Genomic DNA, 23,124 nt, shown 5'->3' with positions numbered 1-23,124 from the left:
CTGGAGTCTAGAGGATATATGAAAATCTTCAGAATGATCAGGATTTATGGATGCTTCGTCTCCCACCTGCTGGCACCGGGTGTAAGGATCCACATGTAAAAGCCTCCAAAGTAATTTTAAGAATTAGTGAAGTGAAGCTGTGTGTTGTAGAAAAGAGGTGAAGTTTGGTTTATGCCTAGAAGGCACCTGTAATTTTACTTTAAGGGGAGGTGGGTTAATCTCTTTCTTTTGCAGTTCTCGGCGATGTGCCATTAATTCTAACAACTCCAACTTCAGCGAGAGACTGCGGCTGGCACTGCGTAAAAGAAAGAAATGCACAGGGCTTGCAGGGTGACACGGGAAGGATGGTCGCGTGATTAAGGCTTTTGACTGGGATCCCGGAGCTCTGGGCCAAATCCCAGCTCTGCTACATACCCCCTGCCTGGACTAATCAATGAATTCATGTTATCTCAGTCCCCTACTATCAAATGGAGGCAACAATGCTTCCTTTCATTCACCCACTGCCTGTTCTGTCCATGTGGATGATAAACACGTCGGTATAGGGCTCTCTCTGGCTGAGCAGACTTGCAATAGCCCATTCACTGGGCCCCTGGAGCATTTCACCACCACTGTATTACCTGTGATGAAATAGCTTAATAGCGTCTCAGGGACTGCATGCAAATAATAAATTGCAAGTTATGTAGTGGAAGTCCAGTTTGAACACATAAGATTGGTGCTGCCTTCCAAGTCAGGACAGTTTAGGCCTCTATGGCAGGATTTTCAAACATACCTAAAGTAGGTGCCAAACTTAAACATTGCAGCTCTTTCTGCCTTGAACAGTAGCCTGGATCTTTAAGTGCTCTCCTGAACTGATCTGTCTTATTTGCAGCATCTGCTAAGTCAGCTGCCATAGGAGAAAGGCTGAATAGCGGGCAGTCCATCCCACAGAAGACCGTAAGTCCTCGTGAAAGTCAGTATTTGAAAATCGCACCCCTGTGCACACAGCATAAAACAGGCTTTGTGATATTGTTCATAAGTCTGTCTTGAAAGTTGCAAGCCTGGCAAGTCTTCAAGGAAAGCTTGAAACACCACCAAAGTGATCTGTGTGATGCTTATTCATCTTTTCTCTGCAATTCAATCCTCTTTTTGCATTCTCTAAGGCTTGTGTGAATGCAGAGATGCACATGTGGAATGGAAACCGTGTTTTATAGCTGGATTAAGCTGGTAGGAAAGCTTTATATAGCTTGTTACAACTTTGAATAGAAATTGCTGAACCCCAGCTGTGTGGAGCTGAGCTTTGCTCTTCCTTTTCTTCTGACTGGCCCAGTGTCACAGCAGATCTCACGTCAGATCTTCCTCTTCCTTCTGATCCCAGGGATCAGATATTTCTCCCTTCCATTCTTGTAAGTCTAATCTTTTGTTTGTGTGGGAGATTAAGTTTTAAACAAAAGTCTGACATTTTTCTGTTATTACCTCTCCATCCTATAGCTTTTTGGCATCAGATTTTGTGAAAGTGATACTGATATTTAACAAGCCCATAATTTCCCCTTTTTCCTTTTAAACACTTGTTGATAAAGATAATGTAAAATAACAAAATGTATTTACTTTAGAAATTAATGGGCTAGCATTGCTCTTTTCCTCAAATAAATCAATACCATTTCAAAGCCATCAGCAGCTGGTGTCATAATCAGCCCTGCGGTAATAAACATATAAAGGCGCATGAGGAGGAGAATAAGCCCTGTTAACAGAAGCCACTAACCAGGTTTTACAAGCAATCTCGAAGAAAAGAACATATTTAAAATCTGAAGCTCTGAATTGTCACTGTACTGACATGGTCCCCTCTCTGGCCGCAGAAGACGGCTGAACAACCCTTTTGAGCTCTCTGAGTGGAGTAACTTCCCTTTGAACGGAAATGCTCTGGACACAGCAGACAATCAGCTTTGCTCCCAGGGACCTTCAGGGATGATCACTAGAAAGCAGCACAAGATGATTACTCCCTCTACGCCAGGAAAAGTCTGCTCTAGTGTCTTTCACAGCATGCCAGTTCAGAGCTGTTATCATCAGGCAGACTCCAATTTTGTGCCTTAAAATGCATTCCATTTTTCCCACAGCTTTTACAAAAATAGGCTGAAATTCAGGAAGCATGTAGGCAGGGGCCTAATTTTATGCCCCTGGTTTTAAGTCCATTTGGCTCTAATAATGCTTCTTGTGCAGCTGAATTTAGCAGAAGTGCCCTGATGAATCAGGGCTGAAGGTAGTTGCCAAGCCTGTTTTCCCTGGGGAATAAAGACAGCCTTGTCCTGCCCCAGGTGCTGGGCCAGTTCCTCTGGATCATGCACAACACATCGGCTTTGGGATGAAGGTCTGAGCTGGTCCTGTGGACACAGCAGTGAAGGGGTTAACCTAACTTTCAATTTTTAGAGGAAACACACTTCAAAGGCATTTTCCTAATATGGGTTTTAGGAAGCTGTCCCTTTTACTACAAAACAAGTCTGTTGCGCTTTGATGCTTTTCAACTGCCAGAAATACTATTATCTAGATTACATTTTATCATGTTTTCTGGGTATTTCATACTGATAAGGTTTTATGCAGGATCATTACATATGAGAATAGATTTAATCCTGTTTTTAGTAAGCTTTAAGGACACTGAGGGATTATTTATGTAATAAGATGCAAAGTTGCTATGGAAAATGCTATAGCAACCTAACATCTTCACAAAACCAAGCAGCCACTTGTGACAGCAATCTAAATTTACATTTATTTTAGTGTCATTTTATTGACATTCTTAGTATCTCATTTTGACAGCATGTTAAAATATGTTTTGCGTTCATGCTAGAACAAAATTAACAGCATGTTGTTGGAATGAAGATGATGCTTATAATTTTTGAGATAATTTTAGCATTTCATTTTGTGTAAATAGCATTAAAATAGTAGTGAAAAGAAGTTTGGTGCATCCCCTCTATTTGTAGTAGAGCAAACAATGCATATTGACAGTAATATTTTACAAGTCAGTGAAAGCTAAACTGTTTTTATTTGCTTTATATCTGAATGAAAATATTTTTAAGAAAGAAATGATTTTGTTATTAGAATTTATTTCAAATCCTATATCTTTTATTATAACTTTCCCAGTTCAGGATACAGGCTATAATTTTTCATTAGGTTTCATAAAGCAGGGCATCATTTCTGAATGCGTAGACTTGCAGTTTGATAGGGAATTGCCCTATTTAAATGGGACTTTTCTAAAATGTAGGATTACAGTACACATTGCCCCTTAGGAGGTTAAATAAAAAGGGAAGGAAAAAACAAACACAAAGCGACAAAACAGTCTGAACTCTGTCCTATGCTCATTGCAGTTAATAATGAAACTCGCATTGACTTCAATGGGAGCAGAAGCAAGCTCTGTATATTGATTTTCTCCATCCCCCTCCATTAAGAATCCTGAAGTGCGGCTGTAACATTGTTGAAGTGGGATGTTGGCAGCAAAATCAATAAAAGACAATATTAGAACATATGCTGTTTTCAGCTTCCTCACAATCTGATATAGCTGGTATTAGCATTCTTCTCCAAATTACACTTCATGCTTTCTATAAAGTGACCTTCCTTATAGTGCCCTCTCCAATATAAAGCTTTTTGCTCTTACCTTCATATTTAGCCTTCAAGAGAATGAGCCCTATTCGTAACAGTGAAGATGGTTGATTCTGAACAGAGCATAAAGAACAGACTCCTTCAAGACTGGCCTCAGCCTAAACCCTATTTCTGACCCCCAATGAAAGATCATTTCTATTACTGTTTAAACTAAGCTCTTGGTTTTAGGTTTTCTTGATTATGCTGCCCTTCATGCCCTGTTGTTTTTAGAAACCCTTTTCACCCCAGCACATTAGAGAAGCTTGCAGATATTGCTTGAGGTGGATATTTAGGTGTCTTCTTATCCGTTAAATCCAAGAAACATCAGCCATTGCTAAGGTGTCAGAGGAGATAATGATCAGAAAGCAGAGTCTTTTCCAATGTCAGTACAAGCTTCTAAACTCATAATTGTAGGTTTGGGAAGCATCCTTATGTCATGAGACATGCAAGGCTGGCTGAAGTTTCCAAAGCTTTGAAAGTTTCCTTTTCAAAGCATGCAGCTTCTTGTTCCGTGGGTGTCCAGCTGACTGGCAGTCTGTGATGTGGCTGCATGCCAGGAGTTAAAAACACAGTCAGCAGAGCTCATGCTTGAAGATGTATGGCCACAGAAACTCCCAACACTACTAGTAGTTAGTGATGGTGGTTTACTTTGGTGAATGAATCTTAGATTCAGAGGAGTTTCATGATGTCCTGCTCTTTGGTTTTGGCTTAAAGACCATCTCAAGAAAATAAGCTTCTTACTAATGACACATATCCATAGTATAACATTTGTGTGACCAATATGATTTGGTTCATAAAGTTGAAAGCCAAGTGGATTCAAAGCTGCTTAGAGGTGAGTGATCTTCTTTTAGTCTTGTTTGGTTTTAGATTCATGGCAGAGGGAAGAGAAAACAAAGAACAGTCCTCTAGGATGTGAAATGACAGACTGAAGAACTAGATACCATACCAAAACCATACCATTTTATTTCACTTCTCCACTAATTCCAGCATGTGACTCCTTGAACACCAGCACACAGAAAGGAGGAAAATTTGTTTATTCTGTGTTAAAAGAAAGGTGATTTGTTTTGTTGTTTGTTTGTTTGTTTTAAATTAGGAGTTCTAATTGCCTTTTTTTTTTGCCTTTCAATAGGCAAAATAGTTCGCAACCTTTTTGTTTATTTATTCAGCCCTCCCCATATTTGCTGCATAGCAAGTTTCATCAGGTGCAAGAACTGTGCCAAGCATGTCTTTACAGCACTTGTATCCAGTGATAGCTGTGCTGCTTCTACAACTGCCAGGTGCCCACCTCACATGTCAACCAGGGATCTCTCTGAAGAGATTTGGGTGGTTGCTAGTCCACAACACCAGGTTCTTCATTGCTTCTTTGTCATGTGTTAGATATAGATTGTCTTCCCTCTTAAATTTGTCTGAGCTCTGAAGACAAGTGATCGCTTTTAACAGTTGAGGAAGAACATGATAAAAAACAATAGCTCTCCCCATGTTGTTCTATTATCAGATAGTCATCTGCCTCATCATGTTTTGTTGGGAGGTTTGGAGATGCCTGTGCTGTTAGACCTTGATCCCACAAGCTACCGCCTGCTGCTCAAGAGTGTTTGCACTCACCTTCTGCTCAACACCCACAAAGTCCTAAGATACAAAGATGCAAAGTCCTAAGCAGTGGCTTACCCAGAAAGTCTTTTTCTGGGTACAAGGAGTATTTCACAGTTATCTCTTCAGTTACACACTTTTTGCAGATTTCAATAAATTGTTTGTTTCTGAAAGGACTGGAAGTACCACTAAGCTCTGTAGAACCCTGTCATATGCGAGTTTGCAACACATTTTATTTTTCAGTAGCTGAGAAAATACCTACTAAACATGTTAAATTGTGGAGAAGCACAGTGGCCTCTATTTGCAGATACTGAATATGCTGAAGGCAGAATGGAGGGGAGAAAAGGAGGTTTTGGGCTTGCAGATACAGCTCTTCTGGACACCCTTCCATTCACATAAGGGATAAATGGCCCAAGAAATGCTGTCTCTGAATGTGAGAGTCAAGAAATTACAAGCTTCATGTGATCATTTGCTTATGCCTTCTAAAGGAGTAAAACCATATTCCCATATTTAAGATCCACTTTTATCTAAGGCCAAAGTAACTGAGCAAGTATTTCAGCATTATGCGCAATTTTAAAAGAAAAATTAGCTCAGCCCTCCAATCCAGTACAAGGCCAGAGACATAGCTGGATAAATGCCTGTCTCGTCCCACTCGGTGGGTTGCGAGAGGGGTGAATCTTTTCGATTCCCCGACTGTTTGAGTACCGACAAAAGCCGATCTCTGCTCGGCAGAGCCGCGTGGTCGGCAGAGTCACGACAATGACCTAGAGGAACAGTCTGGCCAGCAACTTTATTAACTGGCGAATTCCACAAACGGACAAACTTAACGACCTGACGAGTTTAACGAACGAACAAAGGCGATTTGGCAATGGAGCTATTTTCCGGGCTTCCCGATCCCACACTTGCATATATAGATTGGAAAAGCAGGGGAAAAGAGAAGCAAGAAAAGGAAAGGAGAAGAGAGGAGGAAAGTGAAAGAAAATGTATCACCACCCTTGGATCCCGCGATGACGATGACAGACGTGGCAATCCTCCAGTGGTGGGCCTGCGCGTGCTTCCCTGGGGGGGGCCAAGCCTTTTATTGGCTAATCCCCGCCTCCAGGTACGCCCCTTCAGGACTTACATGGTTCTTGTTCTAGAAAGTTCTCAATCTTCTGCGCAGGCGCTGGGGGAGGGGGGTGGTTGTGAGGTGTCTCTGGGGCGGTTGCAAGCCCCTTCCTCAGATAAACTCTGTGTGACCGCTGGCCATACATGGTCAGGTTTGGCAGGACCTCTGTCCATACATGGTCAGGTTTGGCAGGACCTGGAACCGCGCATCCTCCGACGCGCTCTCCACATCCCGCTCTTGCTCTCCCCCACCCCATGCTCGCCGACCTGCTGTCGCCATGCAAATAGCGCCTCAAATCGCCACAATGTTTGAGACATTAACTCTTTCAGTCTCTCACAATGCCCTCCTGCAATTTAAGGTGCAATAGAATTTTGTACAAAGGTGGTTTATCCTCACATTTTATATAGAAAGCACTTTAAGTTTATGAACAAAAATTGCCTATTATAAATCAGAACAATTCAAAACACCACAGTCACTTAAAACACTCAGATCAGCCCTTTCTTCCCTAATGAGTGTGTGACAAATTGAGGGATTCACGTGCACACTGTCAAGTTTGTTTCCAAGTAGCAATGACAGTTTCTTCATATTTATAAGTCCTACAGATTATTTTTTTTCAACTTGTTACAGTGGTGCTGGGCCTGAATGCAATTCCTAGTTCGCATGCCAACAGCAGCAATGCAGCCATGCATCTTATAAATGCTAGTGTTTATTGTTTAAGTCTGAATAAAAATATAGCAATTACTTTGACGCCTAAGAAGTAACCATCAGTAACCCACCTATACAGAGGTTTACCTATATACAATAATGTTTGAATAATTTAAGTAATTTATGTATCACATGTACACACATACGTACAATCCATTTATGCAATATACATGAGATTAACATAACATATATGAAACACTGAGAATTCATCAGCATCTCTTGTGCTATGCAGAGTTCAAATGTCTGTACCCTCAGTTGCAAAGCACCATTAATACAAGCAGCGTTTTTCCACTACTGATGAGGGAGAGGGTCACCAATGCCACTTGGCATCTCCGCAGTAACCAGCACTTTTCTTTAGTGAACATATTCCTTCCCCCTCGAGACTAAAATCTCCTCTGTTCATTTTTAGTGTCCAGCGTCATGGTTTAACCCCAGTCGGCAACCAAGCACCACACAGCTGCTCGCTCACCCTCTCTCCCGGTGGGACGGGGGAGAGGATTGGAAGGGCAAAAGTAAGAAAACTCGTGGGTTGAGATAAGAACAGTTTAATAATTGAGTAATAATAATAATAATAATAATAATAATAATAATAATGTAATGAAAAGGAAAACAACAGAAGAGAGAGAGAGGAACAAAACCAAGGAAAACCAAGTGATGCAACCACTCACCACCCACCCAGCGACGCCCAGCCAGTCCCCGAGTAGCGGTTGCTGCCCCAAGGCCAACTCCCCCCAGTATATACTGAGCATGACGTCATATGGTATGGAATAGTCCTTTGGCCAGTTTGGGTCAGCTGTCCTGGCTGTGTCCCCTCCCAGCTTCTTGTGTACCTCCTCGCTGTCAGAGCATGGGAAGCTGAAAAGTCCTTGACTTAGTATAAACACTGCTTAGCAACAGCTAAAACATCACTGTGTTATCACATTATTCTCATGCTAAATCCAAAACACAGCACTATACCAGCTACTAGGAAGAAAATTAACTCTATCCCAGCCGAAACCAGGACATACAGGAATACAGTAATTTTTTTAATATCACTGATCAGAGAAAAAAGTTACTTCTTTGCTGGCATCTTTAAAGCACAGTTTCTGTAAAGGTGTTGTAACAGTTCTTTCTCAATTAGGAAAAAAAGCAGAACCTCTAAAAGAGATTCAGTACTTGATTAATTATATTTAACTGAGGCAGCAGTTATCGGTAAACATAAAGTATCTGAAAAATTCACCTCATCACAAACCAAATACTCTAATAAGCAGTAAAAAGGAGTGATTTTTACTGAATTTTGAAAATATCTGAGAACTGCTACTATTTTTGATCAAAGTTATACCCTTACATTTTCTTATGATGGCTTGCTTCCTGTGCCCCTAGTTCAAGAGGAGAACCAAGCAGGAAAGGCAACACAACAACCAACCCAACTAACAGTCCACCCATCACAGGTGTCTGTGCAGAGCCAACTCTTCCCGCTCCCGTCTCCCGTTATGCGTATGCCAAGTCAGTTGGGCTTGGTAAATATCAGGGGTGGCGGCAGAAGAAATGCGACCCAAAACGGAGAGGAAAAAAGGGCCCTTTGCTTTAAAGAGGTGACCTGGAGAAAATGTTCTCAACGGGGCAGATTAACTAGCAACTGTCAAAATATCATTTACGAGCTATGTAGATTCCTGTTCTCCAAAGAGATGCTGTCAAGTAAAATAGACCTAAAATGGGACAGGCTTTGATATTATTGTAACAAGGTGGTCTCTTCCAAATTCTAAATATGCATTTCAGTAATGTGATGTGACATCTTTGTAGGAAAAGTCCAAACCATTTAATGCTGCAATTTACCTGGGACAGAACTGGGTAAGAGAGGACTGGAGAACGTACTGCAAAATAGGTATGAGTGAGGGAAGAGAGAAACATCTGGAAATGTCAGGCAAGTGGGAATTACAAATGAGCAAAGAGATGGACTCGTGCGTTTGGAGCTGAAGGAGGCAGTGAACTGAACAGAACCAGTACGGAGGTAAAAGAGAGGAAGGCACGAAGAGAGGGGTAGAAGGATTGGCTTAAAGTGGAAGATTAGCCTTCTGTCTTTTGACCCTTTTAGAGAAAGATGGTTCACTGTTCACGTGGGTTTTCTGCAGCCATGACGTCTAGATAAATGATCCCAAACTGAGCTCCTGAGCCCATGATTACTTGTAGGACTGTAGTAAGTAATCTGCATCTTATTCCTAGGACTGGCTAAAACAGTGAGATTAAATTGCCTTGTTAGTGTTTTTAATTAAAAGTCAGAGTTTGTGAGAGCATGGTGAAATACAGAAAGCTGGTACTGATCCACAGTCTAGAAAGTTTGGAGGCCACTAGTCCAGAAACTTAAAGCAGAGGTTTTTAGTTAATGATCTCTCTAGGGCTTTAAATAAAATGTCAGATATCGTGAGACTCATCATAACACCACAGGAGTTGGCAGCACTGCTCTCTGGGGCATTCTTAGTCCGCTGCAGAGCCAGCATTTGTGTGCTACTTTTTGTTATTAGGCCCAGCTGGACTGTAATCTGCCCTCCCTTTCCCTACACCTTCTTTGCTATTTGCAAAGAGATATGCTTCATTAGACAAGAAATAATAAGCCTTCGTAAATTACTGGTGAGCCACATGTGTAGTAAACCTAGGAAAGAACTGTGCTATTGCTGAAGTCTGCTAAGCAGGAAGAAGTTTTGCAAACTGAGACAATCTCTCTTCAGAGAAATGCTTTGGTTTCTCAAATGTTACATCTGTCCGTACTGGATGGGATGGATAAAATTGCAGTTAAATGATGGTGCAACTTTTCTTTTTTCTTTCTTTCTTTTTTTTCCCTTCTTTTTTTTTGGCAGCATCCTTCCATTTACTAATTGTTCGTCAGCAAGTTTTATGTGAATAGGAAGCCTGAAAATAATTCTCATGAGTATTCAATTTGAACATCTGGTATCATCATGAATGTAACTGGTATAATGAGCTTCTCTGCATTGAACATAGGCTGCATGGTGAGGAAAGGACTTTGAAGCAACTGCACCTGAATAAAGCAGGTTTTGTAAAAGAGTAAATCTCCCTCCCACTGTGCGGGCCCTAACTCCCACTAACATTAATGACAATAACCCCTCCTCATATAGGATAATTAGTGCCCTTAGAGTTTAAATTTGCAGGTACTGAGACATTCAAATGAAGTGTGCCTAACATTAGAAAAAAACGTGAAAATTGTTTCACTGTTTGGTTATATTATGTCTGAAGGGGGAAAGAAAAAACTGTTCATGGCTAGGTTAGCTTTTAATTGCCCCAAATTATTTATTTATATACCATTCTAATTCTGTTTTCTGAGTTTATTCAGACTAGTTAGTTAGCTGCTTTCAAGCTTTAACCAAAGGATTTTTTTAAAAAAAGCCAAGTGACATAGTCTATTTTTGTGGAAACACTGGAGAACAATCGAAGAGGCATTTATTAAAGAAAGCGGTATAGGAATAATGTTGCTTTTATCTGCTAATATCAGATGTATTTCTATGCACCCATCATTGACATCCGAGCACTATTTATGCTGGTGATCAGGTATTTAGGAACTGTCCATAAAGAAAAGAAAGTGTACTCTAGGAACTCAAGGCAATGGATCAAACCCACTTTAGATATCGGAGGACTCAGGAGCCTGACATTGTTGTAAACTGGGCTGAGAAGATGCCTCAAAGCAACTAAGGTGTAGCTTAGCTTACTCTTCCAGAAAGCTTCTTGGAGATACCATCAAAGAGGTGCTTTCCCAAATGCCTTTGAACTGTGCACAGAACGTGTAACTAAAACTTGTTCTCAGAGCTCATTTTTTATGGTAGGGTTTACAAAGTCAGGTGTGAGACAGGTGGATCTATACCTGGGCAGTTATAGATAATAACGGCCTCGACTCATTCTTCTGGGAGCTGAAAACTAGTGGAGAATACAGAGAGAGGGTCAGCTTTGACAGTTTGCGGTGGAGACATAGGTTAACACTTCTCTAGTTGCTCAGTGTGTGTCCCCACCTCAGAGGCCATCCAACTTTCCATCTGTGACGAGGGCCATGCCTTCCTTCCCACCACCTCGCAAACCTCCTGCAAACCCGACCTTCCCACCCACCTCAAGGCATGGGTCACTCACTGGCATCACCTCACACCACCCCCTGCCACTGAGTGACCGTGATGGGATCCTCAGACTGTAGCACAAAGTTTAATTTCGTGTGGGCTGAAGCACTAAATAGAACCTTATAGGGTAAAAATGAATGAGGCTCCAGTCGTCCCATCTAGTCTATGAAACTGAAAGTTTTTTCCTTCAAGGCAGTCCCAGTCTCAGCTTCGCCCTTTCCTTGCACATGTCATCATGCACACACCTATGTATCCTCTTACAGTTTTGCATTCAACATGAAACTGGGCCCATTACTCACTTTTGAACTCTTCCTCCTTATACCCAGTAACTCTTAAAAATGCTGCCGCCTTTCTTGTGCGCCCACCAGCAGTCCTGCGCACTTCCCTTTCTTACTTTACATACTGAACTGAGGTCCAAAATCTTCTTTTGTTCCACCTAGCTCTTCCTGGAATCTGACCTCTGCCTTTATTCTGTCAAAATTCATACCCAAACCTTCTGAGCTCGTGTTTGAATTCCAGGAGTTCCATTTCGCTTGAGCCCTTTCTCAAGATAACACACAACATATCTCCTAAGACCATCTAAGCTATACTTCTGCTAAGACCATCTTTCTTAGGAATGACAAATGCCATTGTTGTATGACTTAGCCTGTTTTGTACAGCATCAAGACATAGCTCATGCCCTTCCAGATCGTCCAGAAACATTTTTACTTGCTGATTTTCCCTTGGTTGTACTGCTTCACAGTTCACCTATTTGAAAAATAAGCAAGCTAGCTAGAGGCCAAGGATAACTTTCATTGTTTGTGTTTATGGTTGTGAACTTTGCGTCCTTATTTCTCTCCTCTCATATTCATTCAGTCCCTCAAGCTGAAAAGTTTTTGAAGAAGTAGCTGTGTCTTGCAAGAAGGCTTTTTTTGACATTGTAAATGCTCTGCAATGGGAGTGATGCGAAAAATTACCATAATAACAGCCATAATTTTGACAGTTTTTGATGCTTTTCTTGTTGCTGTTATCAAAAGGAGCATTATATCATTTAAAACCTTATTTTCAAGTCAGGAAATTAGGATAATGGCATTAGTAGAACTCAGATGGCAGGAAGGTTTGGGAATATGCTCTTCATCTGTTTTCATCCACCTCACTGTATCGATACATTGACATTTTGATTCAAGTTCCAAAACCCTGAGAAATTCTGCTGAAGTTAAATTAAAAGTCTGAAGATAGACAAATAAGCACAGAAGTTTTCAGTTTTATGATCTATTTCTATTCAAGTATAGAAGAAGCTATAGAAAAAAAAATCTATAGAAAAAGTTCTGCTAGGAGGACCTACAAGAAGTCTATGCTCTTGAATTTACAAGAGGGTTTTCTGTTATTGTTAGTGTTTGCTCATTTGTTTTTCAGATACTACTTCCAGATTGCCTCAGACTCTTGAGATAAGCTACTGCCTATGCATTTCAACTCGGAGTGTCCCCAGTACGTGAATTAGTAGTCTGCCATTAATGTTAACCATAATGTTATTAGGACATCATCTAATGAGAAATGCACAGCCCAGGCGTGCATTAATAGCACTGGTAGAAAATTTTGAATTCTCCCTTATTTCCTCAATAAATAGATACATTCAGAGATGTGGGGTGTTCACTTTATTTCCTGGCCACTGTGACATGATATGAGTCATAAAATACTGCAATTACCCTGTATCACCTATGAACACTTACTCTATGTTGGCTCCAGTGGGCATTATTATGCATGAGGTTAAATGTAATCACAGAGTACCAGCTAAAAGTAAAAGGTACAGATCAGTACTACTCATAAAGAAACCAGGCTCCTAACTATCTGAGATAGATGCCTTAGAAAAATAAGTTGTTTGTTTCTTCTGAGACATCAGTCAATGAGTATATCCTTAGATTTCAGTGGATTTCTGATCAGCCAGTCACTTCTTGGTTTAAAAAGAATGTCTTTGTGCTTTGGGTCTAGCCTGGGTCCACTACATGGAGGCTATCTTGCCACTGAGGCTGTTGCCAAATTGTATATAGCACTTCTGCCTGAGCAGAAGGAAATCACACTAACCTCTTAGATGTCCTCAAAATATCAATGTGAAGGTTTCCCCCACTTACATACGTCTAATCTTCTTCCAGCCGTTTCCCTGAGACGGGCAGGTATCATTTTGCATCCCTCAGTGAAAATGCTGAAAAGCATATATTGAGCTGGTTTCCAGCTGTGTTTGTTTAGGTAGGAATATTTTCTTCCACTTGCAGCACGGGCAGCTATTTGAGATTCTTGTTGGAGTTTTCTTTTGATCTAGCTTCCATGTATATAGTTCTTCTGTAAATGCTTTCAGAATTCATTGTCTTTTTATCCTAAGATACTTTCTAGCATGTCTCAGGGAGGGATTCTGTAGATGCATATCTGAACTACCAAACTTAAAATGGCATGAGAAGTTGCATTGAGATGAGCTGAGTAAACTTTTTTTTTTCAACAAAAAATATATTCATTAGCTTTGTCAATTAGTCACAGCAAAAATTTCTGTAAAAATTTGAAAAAGATTTATGTTTTAAAATGCAGATTCCCTTTGCCCAGAAATTCTCCTCTAATTTTAATTTAGTATTCATTGAAATGCCTTTTTATATACTATATAATATGAATATATATAATTATTATAAATGAAATATAATTTTAAAATAAATTATAATTCATTTTATATATAGTAGATATTTTGTTTGGAATCAAAAGAGACATTCGTCTGAATCCAGAATCCAGTTCACTCAATATAAATATCTTAAAAATATAGTTATGTTAGGTCAACATAAAGAATGTTTCTGATTTTGTTTAAAACAGTTACTCAGTGCTGAATGAGCTGGAGCCCCTGGGGTCCACCAGATGTCTTTCTTTGACTTATTCTCCTTTTCTGCTAACTGCTCTGTCCACACATATTAGGAACCAACTATTTGTAGCTTTAAATTAAATAGCAAAAGAACTATGTGTATTTAATGCCATATCGTTTGTGGACTCTTATCTATAATTAATTCATTTAAAAGCTTGTGACAATTTAGTATTCTGCTACACTGCTGCTATATGTGTTTCATCCTCCTTATTTAAGGACATATTTCTACCTTGGACACAGTCTTTAATTGCTTACTATGAATGGCTAGGAAGATCACCAGAGTGTATAATAATGTTGATAAGAAATTGTACACCTCTGGGAATCCTGCCTAATATCACAAACTTAACTCTGCTGTATTCTTATTGTCTCCCTTTAGGTTGTTTGGGATATTTCCATTTTGTCTTAAAATAGATTGCAACCTCTTCCAAGTACAGCCTTTGCCTTCTGGTGTCTGCAATCTAGAATAATGAGGCACCCATACTTGGATGGGAATTCTTGGTAGCACTGTAATGTAATTATTATCATATAGGTTTTAATACAGTATACTAAAAATAATTTCAAAATAAAATAAAATAATGGCATTCAGAAGTGCAGCTCTGCATTTTTTAGCAGTGAAAAAGCTGTATTGTATTTCTAAAGGAAATATGGGTGGTTACCTTCACTGCTCATATAAAATGTGACTTGCTCCATTTGGATGAGTTATTTTTTAAATCCTAATAGGTCCATCACCTACAGGTTACTTACTTTTGCAATATGTCGTAGCCCTTTCCATTTCCCCTAATTTGCTGCCCCTGTAGCAGACTTCTCCTGCTGTCCCTAGCCCCACTCAACATCCTGCACTCACCCAGGAGGACAAAAGGAGAAGGAGATCTCCAACTGGGCTGTAGTGTGACCCAGAAAATACACAACAGCAGCTTTTCCAGGTAGGGCAGCCTGAACTTCGGCTGAATCTGGGTCCTAACCCACATTTTAGTGGGGATGGTGATTAACAAGTACGTAGGCTTTACGCCCTCCACTTATACAGCAGCTCGCAGAAGTTTTTTAAGAGCTGGATTAGGTAATGGACCACAGATGAATTACTGCTCCCAAGCCACCATAAAACTTGAGTATGCCCATGGTGGTCTCCTTTCATGCCCTCAGAGAGCAGAAGGATAGGCAGTTTCTGGATGGAATTGAGTATTGGGTTTAAAAACTCTTTTTTTTTTTCATTTAGGGAGAGTCTAATTGGTATGAGTAAGAGAATACAAATGGCAGAGAGAGACATTTTACCAAGGCCTGTAGTGACAGGACAAGGGGCAACAACCTTAAACTGAAAGAGGGTAGATTTAGATTGGACTTCAGGAAGAAATTTTTTATGATGAGGGTGGTGAGACCCTGCACAGGTTGTCTAGAGAAGTTGTGGATGCCCCATGCCTGGAATTGTTCAAGGTCAGGTTGGGCAGGGCTTTGAGCACCCTGATCTAGTGAAAGATGTCCCTGCCCGTGATGGGGGGTTGGACTGGATGATTTCTAAAGGCCCTTTCTAACCCAAACCATTTAATTTTAACTTGAGGTTTTGTTAGACTGAGGTTTTTATTTGCTTGGCCTTTTTTTTTTTCCTTTTAGCATAGCTTGTTGACTCTTACAAAAAAAAAAAAAAAAAAGGATTTCATCCTCTTATTTGCCCATTGGACTCATCACTGCAATTTCTTGAGGGTAAATTTTGTCATGGAAGGATGATTACATGCTTTTCAGAACAATTTAATTTGATGTAACAATACTGTAACTGTTGCTAAATCTTCCAGAGAGATTCTGTAGAATATCCAAATTAAGCGCAATAACCAATCCATGTCTACATTTGAATAGTAGCTAACTGTACTTTAGTTTGGGTAATGCATTTGTGCTATTTTAAAATTAGTAAAAATTATCTGAGAAAAAGGTAGATTTGTCCTACCAAAGATAAAACATTTTTATTGGTAATGAAATATTGTGACATTCTATCTAAGTGCTGATATAATTTCACAAACATGTTGAATCTTGTTATCGTGGGGAACAGGGGACTATGTATCTGCAGAAGGTCTAGTCAAGAGAGGCCTAACATTAAATGGAGTTAATATACAATTTCCTATAATTTGGAATTTAACCATATTGCTATTGTAGGTGGGCAAGAAAGAATTCTGTGATACCAAGCCTGAAATCATTTAATCAGGAATGTAAATCAGTTATGTGCTTCAGTTACCAAATGTTGATAGAATTGGCTATGGTAGATTGTTGTTTTTTAATTACAGCTGCACTGTAATGTTGTTGTGTTACCAGGTTCCAAGAAGGAAAATAGTATAGCATGGCAGTTTGCTATGCCAAATGACCACAGCTACTGCCAAATATAAATACTAGCAGGAGTAGGTTCTTCTATAGGATGATAACCACATCCCTAAAATAATGAATGCCACACTTCCCTATATGTATTTATGTTCGGATAATTTATTTAAATAATGTTCCTAGTACATGCTTTATAGCCTTCTGCCTTTTGCTACACAAATTTTAGCTTATATTGCAGACTGTGCAAGTCATTTGGCAAATGTAATTTCCATCCCTGCATACTAATCGATTTCTTCACAAACACCTGCTATCAGTTATGATAATAAAAATGCCATTCTAAATTGAAAAGGGGCCAAATGGAGCTTCCTAAGGAAATGACTTAAGTGTCTTTCAATGCCTTTAATGTAGTAATGTTCTTGTCGTGCCAACTCTTTTTTTGAGCATTTGCATTTTATATAATTTTACTCTATTACATCATTTTTCTGTCTAAATGGTTACTCATAATCATTCCTACGAAGTAGTTCATAGCGAGATTGGAGAGGAATTTCTCTGTTTCCTCTCTCATGGGATTAAATCCAGCAACTTTAAGTAGTCAAAATTCCTTAGCAGAGATCTGATTGGAACATCTGGCTGCTACGCTAGTATAATTATTAAACGGTTGTATCAGTTCCTATAACATCAGTGGGAAAATGTTGCGAAGTTGGTGGGTGCTTTGCCCTTGGACTGCATGCCAGTTTCCTCCTAAAATATAAGCCTATATTTAGCAGCCAGATTGCAAGCAGCGTTTGAATTATCCAGGGTCACTTTATGGCTCCTTCCATCCCAGGAAATAACTTCCCAGCAACAGTCTTTGCCAGAACCTAATCATTTTCAGCTCGGCTGGGTCTTGTCTCAGCTCCGAAATGTCTCACTGGCTTTCAGCTGTATTGTCATCTCCCCTGACAATGTCCTCTGCATTATTTGTAAGGAAACAATCCATTTTACTGATTTCTTCACATTTTCATTTTCTCTTAGCTCTAGCCGCCCAAGCGTATGCGCTAAAGGAAGAGAATGATAGTCTTCGATGGCAGCTGGACGCTTATAGGAATGAAGTGGAGCTCCTGAAACAGGAGAAAGGACAGCTTTTTCGAACAGAAGAAAGCCTTACAAAGGACCAGCAGCTGCAGTTCCTGCAGCAGACAATGCAAGGCATGCAGCAGGTATTGCTATGGAAGAAAAGCACGGGTCTTCTTTTTTAGGAAAGTGGTACAATGGAACTGTGCTTGTACTCAAGGCTCTTAGTCATGAAGGTCCTGATTTCTTTTCAGAGTCAAAATCTCATGGATTTTAGATGGGAGAAAGAGGAGGAGGAATTGGGGACATATTTCAGGATAGTCATTTTAGGAATTCATAAACTGTAAACCCGTCGATCAGTCAAAAAAACTCCTTATGCATGTTTATTTAGGAACAAATTACTTCGGTACATCCCCTATTGCTCTCTGCACTTAATCCAATTGGCCTTAATTCTGCACAAAAGTTCAAGAAAGTTTGGCTAGCGTAGCATAGCCAGTGCTCTGTGGTGCCTTCGTTTGCATTCATCTGCATCTTTAGATGCATCTCCACTTCTCAGCTTTGTTTTTTTTCTGCTGACTCTTGTTTGAGGATGACTGAGACATCTCCAGCTTGCCCAGACTACCCTCCTGCTAACTTGCAAGCAGACAGCAACATCAATGCTATCGCCTAAGCTTTTACCATTTATGCTGACCCATGGATGTAACCTTTTCATTCAGGCAATTTTTAAGTGGTTTAGTGCAGCAACAAAGCTTTTTCTCTGATATCAGTCAGACAGAAACTGCAATGTGTCCCTGCGGGGGGGACAGCTTATCTTATCCATTCTCCTTTATTTGTCAGTGTGCTCCAGACGTTGTGCTGGGCAAGTCTCGGCAAGCACATCCAGACTGCTCCCACTGCTTCGTCTGACATGTCCACTAACACATAAGCACCCCTCATTCAACATGCATGTGTATAACCTCTTTCCTGCCCAGGCACTTGGATTCAGCTGCTACATGACAGAGCACAAGGGCAGTGGCTCACCAGGACACTGGATTGGGCTCCCATCTAGAATGGAGCTTCTCAAGATGTCGCTGCAGAGGTTAATTTTGCCTCTTTCATCTGTGCCCTGAAGCAACAGCATGGGCTCCTCTATCACTCCTGGTTATTAGATTCCAGGAGGGGACAAGTTGTACTCACTTCCAGATTGTACTAAACTGTTTTTTAATGACAAAAACCAGGAGACATTATGTGCATATGAACTGCCTGGTGGGTTAGGAATTGCATTGCTATCACGGTACCCATCGAATCCAGGAAGTCTGCAAATCCCACCTAACACCAAATAACAGCACAAGACAAACCTACACGTATGTTTATACGAACATAAACCCCTTTAAGCCTGCAGAGTTTTACAAAATTAGGGTGATTTATGGTATAATGGAATAATTCTAAATAAAATATTTGAAAAATAGAAAATAAGTCATTGATAATTCGGGAAAAAATCTTTCCTGAACTTAGGAATAAAAAGTCATTAATCAGAAATACTTGAGGTTTCAGTATACTTTAGATATGCTTGAGGTCTATTCATAATCTTATCCTTATATAAATGGATACTTAAATATCACTGGCTTCATTAAATTTAACTGCATATATAAATATTGTGCTAAATTTCAGCCTGGTGCTAATTCTCCATTAAAATTAGTGAAAAGTAGGCACAAAATACTACTAAATCAAAATGCTAGAGCCCTAACACTCATTTTGCATTACTATAATTTCCTACCTGGGGTCTGGATGAAGGATAATCAAGTCTGTAGAATATAAATAGATTTCTGTTGTAACTTCAAGCAAATGTTAATAATGCAAGTCAATAACAGAGAGCAACTTACTTATCTCTCTGCTCAGCTAGCAACGGACACTGTAGCCCCTATTCCTCTGAGAGTTTCTATGTTCGTGACAATTTTGCTGTGAGGTTCTGAATTTTTCTAGTTTGCCATCTTGGGGTCAGACCTACTAAATCCCAATGGGATATAATTAGAGATGGCCCAAGGAGCTGGAGAAGACACTGCAGATAATCCAGTCTGACAATACGCTGAGGAGGGCAGCAACACAGAAGCACGGGAGGTGGAGTTCAGAATATTTGGTGGGAAATTAACAGTCAATTAAGCAGCTGGATGATGGCTTTGGATTTCAATGATTAGCCATAGTCATGACATCTCATAACCTTTGTGCTTTTCATGCAGTTCATGCAGAATACGTAGAAATAAACCTTTGATTTAGGTAGCGTCTGTCTTATCTCAGCTTAGTTTTGTAAATGTTGAGAGATGACAACCTTAGCTGAAATCCATCAGCATAGCAGGTGCTCAGCATCTATGGAAATCAGTCTCTCTATGAAATATTAAACATATAGCCAGGACTTGAGTAGTAATAATTTAACAAGAAGACCTGTATTCCCTTTTATCCTTTTGTATAAATTAAAATTAATTTCAGACAAGGTAAACTGAATGCCATTGAATTCCTGAACCCTGCATATATGCCAGCATTAAAAAAATGTATTCTTCCTCCTTCTTTCCTCTTCATTCTCCCCCGCTTTTTCATACACCTGTAGTTCTTCTGACTTTGAAAACTAGAGAACAAGTGATTTGAGCTGCAGCCTGAAAAGCAAATTTATCTGAGAAAAAGTGGATGCATTTTCAGAATCAAGAAATTTTTTGTAAACATACTTGGTGCCAAACAATAGCAAATAACACAACATCAATGTATTTTTAATGTCCTTCTACCATCTGGACATTTTTCAGGATTCTTTCCCACATTTGCAGGACTGATGAAGTGAATGTTTATTTTCTCTTCCATCACTCCTACTGATCCAAAGTAGCATCAGCAAAACCACACAGATGTTTGCTTATGAAGTATACCTTATGGGCACTAGTAGCAACCTGCTTATTTATTGTGTCTAAAAAAGAAAATCCTTTGGACTAATGACATTGAACTTATGGGGTTTTTAGTCAACTTCCTCCATAAAACTGTGTCACAGTTTAATTTCATACCCACTGTGAGATCTCAAACAAATGGAAATAATGTCTTGTATCCATGGTAACAAATGAGATACACTTTACCTGATTTTGAGATGGAAATTGAATTAACTTGTCACTGCTGCATAGGTGGTATTGCCTTCAATTTATTTCTATATGAGAACACACATACCAAGCAGATCACTTTTCAAATGGCTCTGTTTTTCCAGCAGTGTTTGGTATTCTCTAACAAAGACTGTGATCACAAGGAAGGATGTTTTAGTTGTAACTATTTTTACAATACTTCACAGCACAGCTGTAAGAATTTTTTAAATCTTGTCTCTCTGTCTGAAATGTTTTACCAGATACATGACTATAGGTAATGCAGAAAATATCACTTAGTAGTGTTGCTTCATGCTTGCCGCTATAAGACTCAGTTTTCAGTGGGTATATAATTTCTTCAAGTTTTAACCATTTGGGTTAGCATAGTCCATGTGGAGTAGGAAGCAAAATTCTTTTGAAAAAATTCTCATCAAAATGTTTCAACCATTCCAAGAAGAAAGCGTGAAAACTATGCTTTTCTTGTTTGTTGTCCACCAAACAAAATTCTTGAGGAAATGCACTTGCCACCTTCATGCTTTGAAACAAAGACTTGGAATTTGACAGTGAGTCACTATTGAATAAATGATGTGGTTTCCATATCCTTTATAAAATCTGTCTGAAATTGATAACGTTACAAGCCTTTGAAAAATGTCACTTTGCCACATAGGAGATGGCACTCAGTAGTACATATCCAAGTAAGTTTTAGATTTTTACTGGTCATCCAGGTTTGTTCCTGAACCACCTCCATAGCACAGCCATCAGTGCCATGTTTTACTCCTCAAGTTAGTCCTAAGTCTACAGAGCACACCTCCTTTAGCATGGCTCTCTAATTGAGCAAGTTAGTTCCACTTTTTCGTCAAGCTTAATTGGCCAAGGTATGGGGCCATGCTTGCATAGCTGTACTGGTTCCTGAACTGGTTCATTTGCCAATAGACTGGTAATTCTGCACGGCGCTTCACTGCATCATGTAAATGTATGATAATGTTCTTTCCTCTCACAACTGCCTGAGCACGATAGGCTGAATTTAAGCTCCTGCAGGCAAGGGTGTCATCCAGAAATCCCCATTTAAATCATGATTCCACCTGTGTTTTCTCCAGGAAATGTACATAAGTGCCTACAGTTCTGCTGCTGCACATGCTGGGGTGTATCTGGGACATTTAAGAGGCACCTCATTGCCCCGGTCCCCTAAAGGGACCAGTTCATTAGCTGAGCTTCAGTTCATACTCCTAACACACAGCGACAGCACAAACTCCCCTTTGTTGGCGGTGATGCATTAAAGCCTAGCCACGGGGTTATTGCAAGAGCAGGGGATGTGCGGGGGTGCCTCTCCTAAAATGAGCGCTCAGGGTGGAAAGCAAGAACAATAGGAACAGTCATGGGTGACAGCCGTAGGACTGACATAAAGGCTGATACACTGCTGTGAGTGCCACCAACTCTGTTAGCTCAGGATGGAGACTGAACATATTCTGGCCCTGTTGATGACCCACGTGGGTGTCACTCTGATGCAGCATGATGGAAGTCTTCTGTCTTGTCTTCTTTTTTTCCCCAAACAATATCAGTTTCACTCAAATAGTGATGCAGATTGCAAACCTGAGCACTCAGAAGCCAGGAATTGCCAGAATTACCGCCTGTGTATTTTGCTTCATATACCTCAGAGACCCTTCCCCGTTTGGTGCCGCAGACAGAGAGTGCACAGTTAATCATTACCTATTCAATACCTTCCTGTCCTTGCTGTTCAATATGCAACTCGAGGTCTTACTGCAAAGGCCACATTGCTCCTGACATTTCCTTCCTACTGAGGACTAGCTTTTGCAGTTTACTAATCATTTAGCATGTAAAATAAATACCACGTGCATCTGAGACATATACACCTTTTTTCAAAGGGCTCTGATAAATGCCAGATGACTAGCGATCATTTCGGGCTTCCAGTGTTCATCCAAGGAAGGACAGTTTGCTCTATGATATGCCTCACGGTTGTGGTTGGGAGGGTGAGAAGAGCTGCTGGAGTGCATCGCAGCTCCATCCTTACACTCACTGCTTCCTTTAAGGAGGATGGCCAGGGTACATATGTGGTGACGAGGACTATGGCATGCACACAGCTTCCACACTACAGTCACTGGGAGCCAGATTAGGACCCTTTTGTCTGAGTGAGATGGTACAAGGGTCATCTCTCAGCTTTTTAAGCAAGATCATATACCTCTAACGTATAGTAACCATTCTGAGTAGAAAAGCCAGAGGTAGCTAGTGTTGGCCTCACTGTGCTGCCTTTGAAATGAATTGGATTTCTACCATTCCCTGCCACTGGAGCAGAGCTAATCCATTTTCAGATGTCCTCACTGAGCTAGCAGAATTGTTTTTCTACAAGCAAAGATGGCATTGCTCAGGTCTTTCCTCTCCTATCCTATATGAAAAGTAGTTTTATCTCATCCAAGTCATGGAAGAACTGACTATTCCCATGGTCCACTCGCTTTCAATGGGAGCAGGGAGGAAAAGCACATTTCTGTCCAGGATGTTTCAACAGCTAGTAGGATAGGGCATCGTGAGACTTTTTTTCCACATCATTCTTCTAACCAATATGCCACCTATTAAATTCCAATAAGCCTCAGCTGGCATTTAGGTCTGCAGCTCTCAGATCCTTCACAGATGTTGTTAACTGTCACAGCCATTCCTTTCTCTCACATGCAAACTTTCTGAAATGTCAGAAGTCACAGACAC

General features: G+C 40.2%; 1 protein-coding gene across 9 annotated transcripts in view; it reads left to right on the top strand.

The window, feature by feature from the left end:
• Nucleotides 1-23,124, top strand: part of ENOX1 (ecto-NOX disulfide-thiol exchanger 1) — a 397,458-nt gene that overhangs the window by 332,792 nt on the left and 41,542 nt on the right. For all 9 annotated transcript variants that reach the window (XM_075489098.1, XM_075489137.1, XM_075489072.1 and 6 more), the window contains one exon: nucleotides 17,285-17,469. In XM_075489098.1, coding sequence (XP_075345213.1) covers nucleotides 17,285-17,469 — 185 coding nt within the window. The remainder of the gene's footprint in view (nucleotides 1-17,284; nucleotides 17,470-23,124) is intronic.

Source organism: Mycteria americana, chromosome 1 (genome assembly GCF_035582795.1).
Source record: "Mycteria americana isolate JAX WOST 10 ecotype Jacksonville Zoo and Gardens chromosome 1, USCA_MyAme_1.0, whole genome shotgun sequence".
Taxonomy (NCBI): Eukaryota; Metazoa; Chordata; class Aves; order Ciconiiformes; family Ciconiidae; genus Mycteria; species Mycteria americana.
This window is presented reverse-complemented; position numbering and strand designations above follow the sequence as displayed.